The sequence below is a fragment of the Coregonus lavaretus genome (genome assembly GCF_964263955.1).
Source record: "Coregonus lavaretus genome assembly, chromosome: 23".
Lineage (NCBI taxonomy): Eukaryota > Metazoa > Chordata > Actinopteri > Salmoniformes > Salmonidae > Coregonus > Coregonus lavaretus.
In genome coordinates this window covers 4,421,158-4,435,104 of record NC_140010.1, presented here as the reverse complement: position 1 = coordinate 4,435,104, position 13,947 = coordinate 4,421,158, and the positions used below count along the sequence as shown (strand labels likewise).

General features: G+C 42.8%; 1 protein-coding gene across 4 annotated transcripts in view; it reads right to left on the bottom strand.

The window, feature by feature from the left end:
- LOC311150626 (epidermal growth factor receptor substrate 15-like 1) overlaps nt 1-13,947 on the bottom strand; it is a 45,778-nt gene that overhangs the window by 29,551 nt on the left and 2,280 nt on the right. For all 4 annotated transcript variants that reach the window (XM_084188113.1, XM_084188114.1, XM_084188112.1 and 1 more), the window contains exons 4-11: nt 11,118-11,165; nt 10,931-11,026; nt 10,397-10,468; nt 7,125-7,250; nt 6,885-6,944; nt 6,324-6,677; nt 3,493-3,656; nt 2,211-2,370 (exon numbers count right to left, since the gene is read on the bottom strand). In XM_084188113.1, the coding sequence (XP_084044239.1) occupies nt 2,211-2,370; nt 3,493-3,656; nt 6,324-6,677; nt 6,885-6,944; nt 7,125-7,250; nt 10,397-10,468; nt 10,931-11,026; nt 11,118-11,165 (1,080 nt within the window). The remainder of the gene's footprint in view (nt 1-2,210; nt 2,371-3,492; nt 3,657-6,323; nt 6,678-6,884; nt 6,945-7,124; nt 7,251-10,396; nt 10,469-10,930; nt 11,027-11,117; nt 11,166-13,947) is intronic.

The window sequence follows — 13,947 nt, the reverse complement described above, 5'->3', positions numbered from 1 at the left end:
GTTGGAGAGAGGGGTAGAGGGTTGGAGAGAGGGGTAGAGGGGTTGGAGAGAGGGGTAGAGGGTTGGAGAGAGGGGTAGAGGGTTGGAGAGAGGGGTAGAGGGTTGGAGAGAGGGGTAGAGGGTTGGAGAGAGGGGTAGGAGAGAGGGGTAGTAGAGAGGGGTAGGAGAGGGGTAGTAGAGAGGGGTAGAGGGGTTGGAGAGAGGGGTAGAGGGGTTGGAGAGAGGGGTAGAGGGGTTGGAGAGAGGGGTAGAGGGGTTGGAGAGAGGGGTAAGGGGTTGGAGAGGGGTAAGGGGTTGGAGAGAGGGGTAGAGGGTTGGAGAGAGGTAGAGGGTTGGAGAGAGGGGTAGAGGGGTTGGAGAGATCTATGGGGGTGCCACAGGGTTCAATTATTGGGCCGACACTTTTCTCCGTGTATATCAATGATGTCGCTCTTGCTGCTGGTGACTCTCAGATCCACCTCTACGCAGACGACACCATTTTGTATACATCTGGCCCTTCATTGGACACTGTGTTAACAAACCTCCAAACGAGCTTCAATGCCATACAACACTCCTTCAGTAGCCTCCAACTGCTCTTAAACACTAGTAAAACTAAATGCATGCTTTTCAATCGAACGCTGCTGGCACCCGCCCACCCGACTAGAATCACCACTCTCGACGGGTCTGACCTAGAGTATGTGGACAACTACAAATACCTAGGTGTCTGGTTAGACTGTAAACTCAACTTCCAGACTCACATAAAGAATCTCCAATCCAAAGTTAAATCTAGAATCGGCTTCCTATTTCGCAACAAAGCCTCCTTCACTCATGCTGCCAAACATGCCCTCGTAAAACTGACTATCCTACCGATCCTTGACTTCGGCGATGTCATTTACAAAATAGCCTCCAACACTCTACTCAGCAAATTGGATGTAGTCTATCACAGTGCCATCCGTTTTGTCTCCAAAGCCCCATACACTACCCACCACTGTGACCTGTACGCTCTTGTTGGCTGGTCCTCACTACATGTTCGTCGTCAAACCCACTGGCTCCAGGCCATCTATAAATCACTGCTAGGCAAATCCCCGCCTTATCTTAGCTCATTGGTCACCATAGCAGCACCCACCCGTAGTCTGCGCTCCAGCAGGTATATATCACTGGTCATTCCCAAAGCCAACACCTCCTTTGGCCGCCATTCCTTCCAGTTCTCTGCTGCCAATGACTGGAACGAATTGCAAAAATCTCTGAAGCTGGAGACTCTTATCTCCCTCAATAACTTTAAGCATCAGTTGTCAGAGCACCTTACCGATCACTGCACCTGTACACAGCCCATCTGAAATTAGCCCACCCAACTACCTCATCCCTATATTGTTATTTATTTTGCACCCCAGTATCTCTATTTGCACATAATCTCTTGCACATCTATCATTCCAGTGTTAATACTATTGTAATTATTTTGCACTATAGCCTATTTATTGCCTTACCTCCATAACTTGCTACATTTGCACACACTGTATATATATTTTCTGTTGTATTTTTGACTTTATGTTTTTTTACCCCATATGTAACTCTGTGTTGTTTTTATCGCACTGCTTTGCTTTATCTTGGCCAGGTCGCAGTTGTAAATGAGAACTTGTTCTCAACTGGCTTACCTGGTTAAATAAAGGTTAAATAAAAATAAAAAAAATAAAAAAAGGGTTGGAGAGAGGGGTAGGAGAGAGGGGTAGAGGGTTGGAGAGAGGGGTAGAGGGTTGGAGAGAGGGGTAGAGGGTTGGAGAGAGGGGTAGAGGGGTTGGAGAGAGGGGTAGAGGGTTGGAGAGAGGGGTAGAGGGGTAGGAGAGAGGGGTAGGAGAGAGGGGTAGAGGGTTGGAGAGAGGGGTAGAGGGGTTGGAGAGAGGGGTAGAGGGTTGGAGAGAGGGGTAGAGGGGTTGGAGAGAGGGGTAGAGGGGTTGGAGAGAGGGGTAGAGGGTTGGAGAGAGGGGTAGAGGGTTGGAGAGAGGGGTAGAGGGGTTGGAGAGAGGGGTAGGAGAGAGGGGTAGAGGGTTGGAGAGAGGGGTAGAGGGGTTGGAGAGAGGGGTAGGAGAGAGGGGTAGAGGGTTGGAGAGAGGGGTAGAGGGTTGGAGAGAGGGGTAAGGGGTTGGAGAGAGGGGTATCCCTCAACCCTCTCAGAGGGTGGTATCACTTCGGGGGAGAGGGTCTGAGGAGGGGAGAGGGTTGAGGGATTGACTTACAGGCACAGGGGTGGTGGTCCTCTCAGACGGTGGTATCATTTCGGTTGTGAGGGTCTGGGGAGGGTCCAGTCCCTTGGTGACTTTCTGCTGGATCAGCCACATGGCCAAAGAAAACTGCTCTCTAGACAGCTGTCCTATCTGCTTGGTGTCAGCCAGGCCCCTAGGAACAAGACACATTACATTTAGGGTTGCAAAATTACTGTCACTTATTTAAATTTCACTGCTTTTCCCGAAATTCTGGTTGCAGGATTGCAGGTTTTGTGCTTATTCCCTCTTGATTCGAGGAATGTCCCAACCTGAATTTCTGAAAAACCAGGGAACTTGGAGAAAGTTAGGAGAATTTGGAACTCTAATTACACCCATACACACAAAAAAAAACATGTATGCACGCATGACTGTAAGTCGCTTTGGATAAAAACGTCTGCTAAATGGCATATTATTATTATTATTATTATTTTACATGACATTGTAGTCAAGTTAACAGGTACTGTGTATTCTAATCCAGAGTGATTTACAATAATGCATTCACCTTCAGTAGGAAAGAAACCTACATATCACAATCATTGCAAGTAACATTTTGTTAATGTAGATGTACTGTACTGGTCCAACAAGGCAATGCCCAATGTGTCACTGTATGATTGGCCAATGATAACACTTTTTCTCGCTTTGCCAAATCATTTTATACACTGAGTGTACAAAACATTAGGAACACCTTCCTAATATTGAGTTGCACCACCCCGTTTTGCCCTCAGAACAGCCTCAATTCGTTGGGCCATGGACTCTACAAGGTCTCGAAAGCGTTCCACAGGGATGCTGGCCCATGTTGACGCCAATGCTTCCCACAGTTGTGTCAAGTTGGCTGGATGTCCCTTGGGTGGTGGACCATTCTTGATACGCACGGGAAACTGTTGAGCGTGAAATATCCAGCAGCGTTGCAGTTCTTGAAACACTCAAACCAGTTCGCCTGGCACCTATAACCATACACCGTTCAAAGGACCTTAAATCTTTTGTCTTGCCCTTTCACCCTCTGAATGGCACACATACACAATCCACATCTCAATTGTCTCAAGGCATAAAAATCCTTCTTTAACCAGTCTCCTCCCCTTCATCTACACTGATTGAAGTGGATTTAACAATTGACATCAATAAGGGAATATAGCTTGACCTGGTCAGTCTGTCATGGAAAGAGCAGGTGTTCTTAATGTTTTGTCCACCCAGTGTGTGTGTGTAAGGTGTTAGATTAACAATAAGTAACTAAGGTGCAGGCCATTCCGTCTCTCACCAGATCTGTGCTAGCATGGTCTTAGAAAGGTTGGATAGCATGAAGATCTCCATGACTTCCCCTCCGGTGACAAGACCGTCCATGTCTGTGTCCGTCTTCAGGAAGATGTCATCGTAACGTCCTCTGTCTGCCACCGGGACCACCCAGTTCACTACTGCTGGTGGCTAGCACACAGGAGAGAGAACAGGACGATCAACCCAGTTTACTAGTGCTTGTGGCTAGCACACAGGAGAGAGAACAGGACGATCAACCCAGTTTACTAGTGCTTGTGGCTAGCACACAGGAGAGAGAACAGGACGATCAACCCAGTTTACTAGTGCTTGTGGCTAGCACACAGGAGAGAGAACAGGACGATCAACCCAGTTTACTAGTGCTTGTGGCTAGCACACAGGAGAGAAGACTGGAGAGAGGACCGGAGAACCAGCTGATGAATAGGAAATACAATCTCCTGGACCGAATCCTAATCCTAACTATGTGTGCATATCTTGCAATTTCAGAAATCATGCATTCATGTCAATCAATGAGCATTAAGCACTCTGATGGTATGCATATTTGCACAAATGAAGGAGTGTAGCTTTAAGCCAGGACACTACAGTGAGGGAAAAAAGTATTTGATCCCCTGCTGATTTTGTACGTTTGCCCACTGACAAAGACATGATCAGTCTATAATTTTAATGGTAGGTATATTTGAACAGTGAGAGACAGAATAACAACAAAAAAATCCAGAAAAACGCATGTCAAAAATGTTATAAATTTATTAGCATTTTAAATTAGGGAAATAAGTATTTGACCCCTTTGCAAAACATGACTTAGTACTTGGTGGCAAAACCCTTGTTGGCAATCACAGAGGTCAGACGTTTCTTGTAGTTGGCCAAAAGGTTTGCACACATCTCAGGAGGGATTTTGTCCCACTCCTCTTTGCAGATCTTCTCCAAGTCATTAAGGTTTCGAGGCTGACGTTTGGCAACTCGAACCTTCAGCTCCCTCCACAGATTTTCTATGGGATTAAGGTCTGGAGACTGGCTAGGCCACTCCAGGACCTTAATGTGCTTCTTCTTGAGCCACTCCTTTGTTGCCTTGGCCGTGTGTTTTGGGTCATTGTCATGCTGGAATACCCATCCACGACCCATTTTCAATGCCCTGGCTGAGGGAAGGAGGTTCTCACCCAAGATTTGACGGTACATGGCCCCGTCCATCGTCCCTTTGATGCGGTGAAGTTGTCCTGTCCCCTTAGCAGAAAAACACCCCGAAAGCATGTTTCCACTTCCATGTTTGACGGTGGGGATGGTGTTCTTGGGGTCATAGGCAGCATTCCTCCTCCTCCAAACACGGTGAGTTGAGTTGATGCCAAAGAGCTCCATTTTGGTCTCATCTGACCACAACACTTTCACCCAGTTCTCCTCTGAATCATTCAGATGTTCATTGGCAAACTTCAGACGGGCCTGTATATGTGCTTTCTTGAGCAGGGGGACCTTGCGGGCGCTGCAGGATTTCAGTCCTTCACAGCGTAGTGTGTTAACAATTGTTTTCTTGGTGACTATGGTCCCAGCTGCCTTGAGATCATTGACAAGATCCTCCCGCGTAGTTCTGGGCTGATTCCTCACCGTTCTCATGATCATTGCAACTCCACGAGGTGAGATCTTGCATGGAGCCCCAGGCCGAGGGAGATTGACAGTTATTTTGTGTTTCTTCCATTTGCGAATAATCGCACCAACTGTTGTCACCTTCTCACCAAGCTGCTTGGGGATGGTCTTGTAGTCCATTCCAGCCTTGTGTAGGTCTACAATCTTGTCTCTGACATCCTTGGAGAGTTCTTTGGTCTTGGCCATGGTGGAGAGTTTGGAATCTGATTGATTGCTTCTGTGGACAGGTGTATTTTATACAGGTAACAAACTGAGATTAGGAGCACTCCCTTTAAGAGTGTGCTCCTAATCTCAGCTCGTTACCTGTATAAAAGACACCTGGGAGCCAGAAATCTTTCTGATTGAGAGGGGGTCAAATACTTATTTCCCTCATTAAAACGCAAATCAATTTATAACATTTTTTACATGCGTTTTTCTGGATTTTTGTTGTTGTTATTCTGTCTCTCACTGTTCAAATAAACCTACCATTAAAATTATAGACTGATTATTTCTTTGTCAGTGGGCAAACGTACAAAATCAGCAGGGGATCAAATACTTTTTTCCCTCACTGTATGTACTATGGTTATTCGCTTGCCATCTTAAAAGCGTCATGTTTTTGTGTCTGAGATTACAATCACACATTGTGGGTGTGGTGTCCTTTCCCTTTCAATTAAACCTGTTGCTCTTAAATCATCAGATAAACTCCTTACAACAAACATATGACTAAGAAAGGAACCACTCAGGGATATAAAACAATTCAGGGAATGTGGCCAAACAAGTCTACTTTTAATACAGCTGAACCATCCCAGTGGGTGTTAGGGGGTAGAGGAAATGCAGGTTGGTAAATAGCAGCTGTGCCCTTAACAGACTTTCTCAGGGACAGGATGAAAACTGAACGATGGCCTGGCTTCACTAAGAAAAGCACAGCTGTCTATTCCCCTTTGAGCTGCGCTACCTACCCCCTGACAGTCTGAGGACTAACCCTAATGCCTTCTCAATGTGCTAGTCAAATACAAGGAGGGAGACAGGACAGTCTGCAATAACATTAAAGGCATAAATCTTAAAATCTCACAATCACATAGGGTTCTCGTCAAAAACAGTGCACTATATAGGGATTAGTGTTTCATTTGAGACACAGATGTGACACTGTAACAGCATTCCTACCCATTCAACAGGCAGGGTGTGGATTGAAGAGGCTCTATACCATACCTGTGAGGGGGCTTTGAACGAGTGTTTAGGGGAGAGACTGCCAGTGCTGTTGATGGAGGTGATGCTTCCGTGGGACGGTGTGGAGTGTAGGGTCTCTTTGAGAGGAGGAGAGCTGGCTGTCCGAGACAGAGCAGACAGGGCAGGCAGAACCGCTACAGCACCGGGCAGGGGAGGAGAGCTGGCTGTCCGAGACAGACCAGACAGGCCTGAGAGGGCAGACATGGGAGGCAGGACGGAGACGGCGCCAGGCAGAGCGCCCCCAGACTTCTTCCTCTTGGATGGAGGGATGAGGGAGGAGGGCAGGACGGAGGGGACAGGCTCCTTCTCCATGGCCCTGTACACCAGGTGCATGGTCTGGAGGGGGTTGGATAAACCAGTTCAGTACACTAGCCGCATTTATACCTTGCAATGACGTGTCCTAGTGATTGGATTGTCATGAATGGATGACGAAAACCACATGTTAATGCAAGGTGTAACCAGGCTAATTGGCCTCATTCAGGAATGTGTCTTAACTGGATGAGCTCAAGATGCAACAAAACAAAAGTTGTCAACTGAACTTACCACTGAAAACTCCTCTCTGTCCAAGTGTCCATCTTTGTCCACGTCACCGAGGTCCCAAATCTACGTAACAGAATATAACGAAATATGACCAAACGGTCACAATATCTGTTATAGCGAACTGTTTAGTATACAGGAATACATAGTAGTAGCTCCATCTTTCCCACTGCTACCACATACCTATCCAATGAAGTGCCTAGGGGGTAGGGGTTGTTCCTGGACAGGACCTAGTCATGTGCTTACCCTTCCTAACACATCCAGGGGTAGTTTGGAGTTGATCAGGACAGGTTTGACTTGGTCTCCAGACAGAAGACCATTGACTGGTTGAAGACTTTCAAAGATGCCGTCAAACTTCCCTTTCTCATCAGACTGGAGGGGATGGCAAGGCAAGGCAGGGAGAGAGGGACAGGGGAAAGACGTTACATGGGGAGAACCTTATATTGCTTACTCCTCGCCTCCTTCTCAAAACCCATTGGAGGAGAAGGTCAGATGACCCATCAGCCATGGCACAGTGTTGATTTATACCGGTTTATAATCAACATAATTCTGGTCATCACTTTGTGGATTTAAGCTCACTGCACTTTCCAACATGAAAATAATACATTGTCAAACATGTATAGGTAAATTGTTAACAAAATGTATGTGTTCTACATACAGTGCCTACAGAAAGTATTCATACCCCTTGACTTTTACCACATTTTGTTGTGTTACAGCCTGAATTAAAAATTGATTAAATTGAGATTTTTTTTGTTACTGGCCTACACATAATACCCCATAACGTCAAAGTGGAATTATGTTTTTAGAAATGTTTACAAATTAATTTAAAAATGAAAAGCTGAAAGGTCTTGAGTCAATACGTATTCAACCCCTTTGTTATGGCAAGCCTAAATAAGTTCAGGAGTAAAAATGTGCTTAACAAGTCACATAATAAGTTGCATGGACTCACTCTGTGTGAAATAGTGTTTGACATTACATTTTTGAATGACTACCTCATCTCTCTACCCCACACATACAATTATCTGTAAGATCCCTCAGTCGAGCAGTGAATTTCAAACACAGATTCAACCACAAAGAGCAGGGAGGTTTTTCAAAGCGTCGTAAAGGGTAAAAAAAAAGAAGCAGACATTAATATCCCTTTGAGCATGGTGAAGTTATTAATTACACTTTGGATGGTGTATCAATACACCCAGTCACTGCAACGATACAAGCGTCCTTCCTAACTCAGTTGCCGGAGAGGAAGGAAACCGCTCACGGATTTCACCATGAGGCCAATGGTGACTTTAAAACAGTTACCGAGCTGGTTGAATGCATTCAGTTGTACAACTGACTAGGTATACCCTTTCCCTGTTAGGCAACTGTATAAAACATGTGGTCAACACTCAGTCTGGAGAGCTACTGGGTGTGCAGGCTTTTGATCAAGCCCTGCTAAAACACATCAGAGCAAGTTTATCAAGGTCTGCTTGAGCAGCAAATTTCTAAAATGTGGTTTGTTAGAGGGGGACTGGAATAAAAGCCTGCACACCCATTAGCTCTCCTGGAGGATGTTTGACCACCCTTGAAGTAAAATATTTCAACATTAAAACCAAATATGTTTTAAGCCTTTTTAAATGGTGGTCCTCTGTAGCTCAGCTGGTAGAGCACGGCTCTTGTAACGCCAAGGTAGTTGGTTCGATCCCCGGGACCACCCATTCACAAAAAAAATGTATGCACGCATGACTAAGTCGCTTTGGATAAAAGCGTCTGCTAAATGGCATATTATTATTATTATTATTAAATAATTCGCTCATTCAATATATCAAAGATCAAATGGCTATGGTAGGCTACAAATCATTTTATTTAGCTGAAGCAAAGCCCACAAATTTACTTCAGGAAATTTACTTTTTTCAAGTTTAGTCATTTACAGAGTGGCGCAGTGCTCTAAGGCACTGCATCGCAGTGCTAGCTGTGCCACTAGAGATCCTGGTTCGAATCCAGGCTCTGTCGTAGCCGGCCGCGACCGGGAGACCCATGGGGCTGCGCACAATTGGTCCAGGGTAGGGGAGGGAATGGCCGGCAGGGATGTAGCTCAGTTGGTAGAGCATGACGTTTGCAACGACCAGGGTTGTGGGTTCGATTCCCACGGGGGGCCAGTATGATTTTTTTTTAAATAATGTGTGCACTCATAAGAGCGTCTGCTAAATGACTAAAATGTAAAAATAAAAAAAAATCTTGGCTACCTTATTGAGTTGCAATGTCGCATACATTGGATGCCCAAATCAACTGGCAAAATCTACAAAACAAGTTCAAGCTACATAATACAAAAGAAAGGCGGCATCTAATCTTTTTTCATAAAATTACTGTTTGTGATTCACAAATTATTTAGATTTACCGCGATTGAACCAAATCCCAGCTAATACAATGGTGAAGTGAATCGTTAGTTTAGTCAAAAAATAATCATTTAAATGAATCATGAATAGTTCAAAAAAGTATGACCTTATTCGCAAGTGTCGGTGGAAAGTGTTTTGGGACATGACGAAAACATGACTACATGCTAATAACAGCTAAACCCGTTAACTAGACGGTAGAAGATATGTTTTGAATTGGCTTCCTAGTCAGTCTGCTCTATCATAGTTTATAGGATAGGCCTACCTGCTGTAATGGCCTACTGTCTGTCTCTCCTTGGGAAACGGCCCACTCGTCTCACATACATGCATGTGATGCGTGCAAAGTGACATTACGATGCTGGCTGATATGTTGATTTTTATTTTATTTATAAAATAAAATAAACTGTGCCTAAATAAATTACATTAACAAAAATTCTGAAATTCATTTCCATTACTTTTCCAAAACATTTTTGATTTTATAATTTTCCAGGCATGGCAAACACAATACAAAAATTCCATGACTTTTCCAGGATTTTCATGACCGTAAAACCTGGTTCAGTCTCCTTTCCACCAGACACTGGGAGTTGAATTCACCTTTCAGCAGGACAACAATCTAAAACACAAGGCCAAATCTACACTGGAGTAGCTTACCTAGAAGACAGTGAATGTTCAGTTTTGAATACCAAGAAGACAGTGGACGACTTACAGTTTGGACTTAAATCTGCTTGAAAATCTATGGCAAGACTTGAACATGGTTATCTAGCAATGATCAACAACCAATTTGACAGAGCTTGAAGAAAATGTTTACAATCCAGGTGTGGAAAGCTCTCAGAGACTTACCCAGAATGACTCAATGCTGTAATCACTGCCAAATGTGATTGATTCTAAGACGTATTGACTCAGGGGTGTGAATACTTATGTAAATTAGATATTTTTGTATTTCATTTTCAAAAAAATTGCTACAATTTCTAAAAACATGTTTTCACTGTCATTATGGGGTACAGTGTGTAGATGGGTAATCCATTTTTAATTCAGGCTGTAACACAACAAAATGTGGAATAAGTTATAGGATATGAATACCTTCTGAAGGCACTGTATATCTATCTATCATTGATTGATTCATTTCTATGTACAACAGATATGAATGCTCACCCTAACAGCCCAGTGGGAATCAGATGAAGATGTACTTAGCGATGTGCTGAGCGACGGAGTATTTGTGTCTCTCTGCAACAATACAAATTCAACTTAGATTGTATCAATAAAGACCACAATAAATTAACCTATATGATGACTGAGATTACCCCCAATGAAGATTAGCTAAACAGAGGGGTATCAACGCCAGCTAACTTTAATAAACAACCAGAAATAACTGTTGATTTTCTGATACATGAAGAAAGCTAAACTTAGACATCTATTTTTTTTGGTCGTTTGCGTCAATTAGACCATTCCTATTTCAAGCTTAACCTTCTAAAACAAAGTTATTTCAGAATATTTAGGCAGGTTAGCTGGCTAACTCATTCATCCTGCTTTGTAGTTTACCCCTCTGGCCATTGCTGAAATGATTGAGAAGATAAAGTGCAAGTTTCTACACGCGTTTTAAAACATAATTATACATACGATTACTGCAAACACATGTTCCCTACGAGGACGATATAGTTGGTGGCAAGTAAGTAGAGTATCACTCACAAACTTTGGTGCTGCTAGAGTCTGGTTGAGGTTGTTGAGACTGATGTCGTTGCCACCCTGAGCTGAGGCCACCAACCTCAACGCTACAAAGAAACCCTGTGAGGAACAGAGAAACTGGTCAGTGTTTCATGTGGGAAATCATTAATTAATTGGTAGTAAGAAGTAATATAAGTTCATTTTTATTTACCCGTTTGTCCAAGAAGCCCTTCCTTTCTGGATCGGCCAAATCCCAGATCTGAAAATATATATGAGTCAATATCACTATGAGGTGCCTTTGGTGTCCTCATCAGACTCACTCAGTCATCATGAAAATGTAGCAGAATAATGAAAGTCTGAGGTCTTATTATAAGTGGCCAAACATTTGCACACATATCAGTAGAATGATAAGTCTCTAAAAAAGTGTTTCCTTCATTTTATTAAATTTTTTTCATTGGATGTCCGTGATTTTGGCATGTCCCACACACTGCTCTGCTAACTACAGTGTGTGGAATAAGTGGTTAAATGATACTAAATCCAAAAATTGTTTACATGGTTTTACTGTCCACAATAAGTTATTTGATAAAACAAGTAATTTTGATCATGTATATTGTATTTTCATAATCATATTGAACATTTTGCATGTGTCCCTGAAATTGCTGTCCACCCTGTCATTATGGGGTAACTGCCCCTTTAAGAAACCCACTGATGTTTTCAGTGACATCACTACGAGCATTTTGTCTTTCTTCAATGAAGGCTGAAGCAGTGTCTAGTTGCAGAGTAAGTATTTACACTTATGTTTCATAATTTTCATCATATTATGTGTGTAGTTGGATGTTGTCAAGCTTAACATGTCCACTCTGTCATAGTGAAATATCAATTGATAGAAAAACCTATCAGAACTTTGAAATATATTTGTAAAACAGTACACAGTCAGCTTGCTAACTGTAGTATGTTGCTAAGTGAAGGTCCACCATGTGCTCATTAAATGCTAACATTAGCCAAAAATGTCCACCCTGTCATTGTCCACCCTGTCAGCAAGCCTTCCATGACAGGGTGGACATGGTTCATGACAGGAAGGACATGTGCATAGTTTAGGCCACATACTGATAATGTTACACATATTACAACAGCTATTACACACATTTTATAACAGTACATGCTATACATAGTAAGAATGGACAATATGGACAATTTTTTTGGCGATATCGGTATCAGCAAACCTAGTTTGATAATGCAAGCCTAGTTTACCGGGACTGCCAATTAAAGTGTGTAAGGGAACATTTTGAATCGTCTTTTTCAAGGAATGAGATCAAAAGGAGCTGAGATAGCAAGGAGATATCGGGAACGTCGTGATGCTGACCCAGACAGAAGAAGAAAGTACCTTGAGAAAGAAAGGGTCAAATGGGAAAAAAGACAGAGAGACTGGAAAGAAGAAGGGTGTCAATGAGCTCAGTGAGAGAGAGAAGAGGGCAAAAAGAAAGAAATGGAGAGAGGCAAAAGTCAAGCCAGAGCCAGAAACAGGGCCAGTGCTTTGCTACAGTCAGAATCAAAGCCTGAGGTACCTGCAATAGCTGCCATAAAAGGCACTATGAGAATCCACCAAGCTATCAGTCTGACACCCGGCCAAATGAAATACAGAGACATTTCATGTCTGTGTAAAAGGGAGGAAGGTGTTTTGGACTGCCCCTGCTTTAACCTTCAAGAGGTCACTCTAGCTAATGTTCCTGTTTCATCTGACAAGTCCCCAGCATGTGGAAAGACACCAGATAATCCTAGGAGACCAGAAATGATTGAGGTAAAGCACATTGGAGAGTGGTGCGTTGTTAATTATGACAATGAAGCATACCCAGGTATCATCATGGATGCAGAAGGGCACAGTGTGAAAGTTAAGTGTATGCAACGCCATGGCATAAACAAGTTCAAATGGCCAAGTCTTTGGGACGACATCTGTTGGTACCATGACTGGCAGGTACTTTGCCTAATACCAGAACCACAGGCTCTGAACAAGCGCTCTGTACAGATTGAAGTGTCTGCATGGAAGTATGTGGAACAGCAACTGCAGAACTGAGCCATGTCTCTGCAGAAAGGGAGAGACTGTTTGGAGATGCGTCCAAGTGATCTTTCTGTAATATTCTGTTTTTTCAAATCAACTGTTCTCCACTTAAAAAACATTTTTCTTCTTGTTCTACAGTTGAATGTTTGACTTTCACTGTGCAGAATGATGTACAGAGTTTAACGCTAGAAGGCCACATTAATGTCTCATTTTGGGCATCTTTATTCAGTGGCTGCATGCAGGTAGAGTGGATCCAAAACAGTCTGTTCAACTTGTAATTTCCCCCTACATGGGAAAAGGCATTTTTTACATCATTTTCTTGCATTGTTCCTTGCATTTATGAGGCCATTCAATGACATTTCACAACGTGTCCACCCTGTCATGCCCAGGGTCCACCCTGTCATGTCACTGTCCACCCTGTTATTTTCATGTTCTATGAAAATAAACAAATTATTTTCACAAGTTAGCAAAATCTTTTGTGTGATTCCTTTATAAACAAATGAGGGCCAAACAGTATTGTTTGAAAGTTTGACCAGATATCTTTTTTGTTAGATTTTATTTAGAAAAGAAAGTGCAACTCTCGCAGATTTTATAGAGAAACAAATAGTTTGCCATAATTTCATTATTATCCAAATACTTTTCCCATAAACTAAAATATATTGTTGAGAAAGTGACTAAATAGTTTTCTGAAAATGTACGTTTTATAATCACTATGTAATTACAATGTATTTATTCTGCTTTGAAATTGTCCATGACAGGGTGGACATATTTTGCTGTTTGCATGTAAATTGTCTGCTTGCAGTTAATTTATAAAAAGTGTGGGAGCTTGACCAATATGCATTTCTAACAGCATAACATATACTTAATACAATGAATATGAGGTTCAATGGAAAATCTCAGCTTTTTGGGGGGGAAATGGGGAAGTCTCAAAGGCACCTTATGGTGATATTGACCCATATATATATTTTTTAAATATGGTGTAACT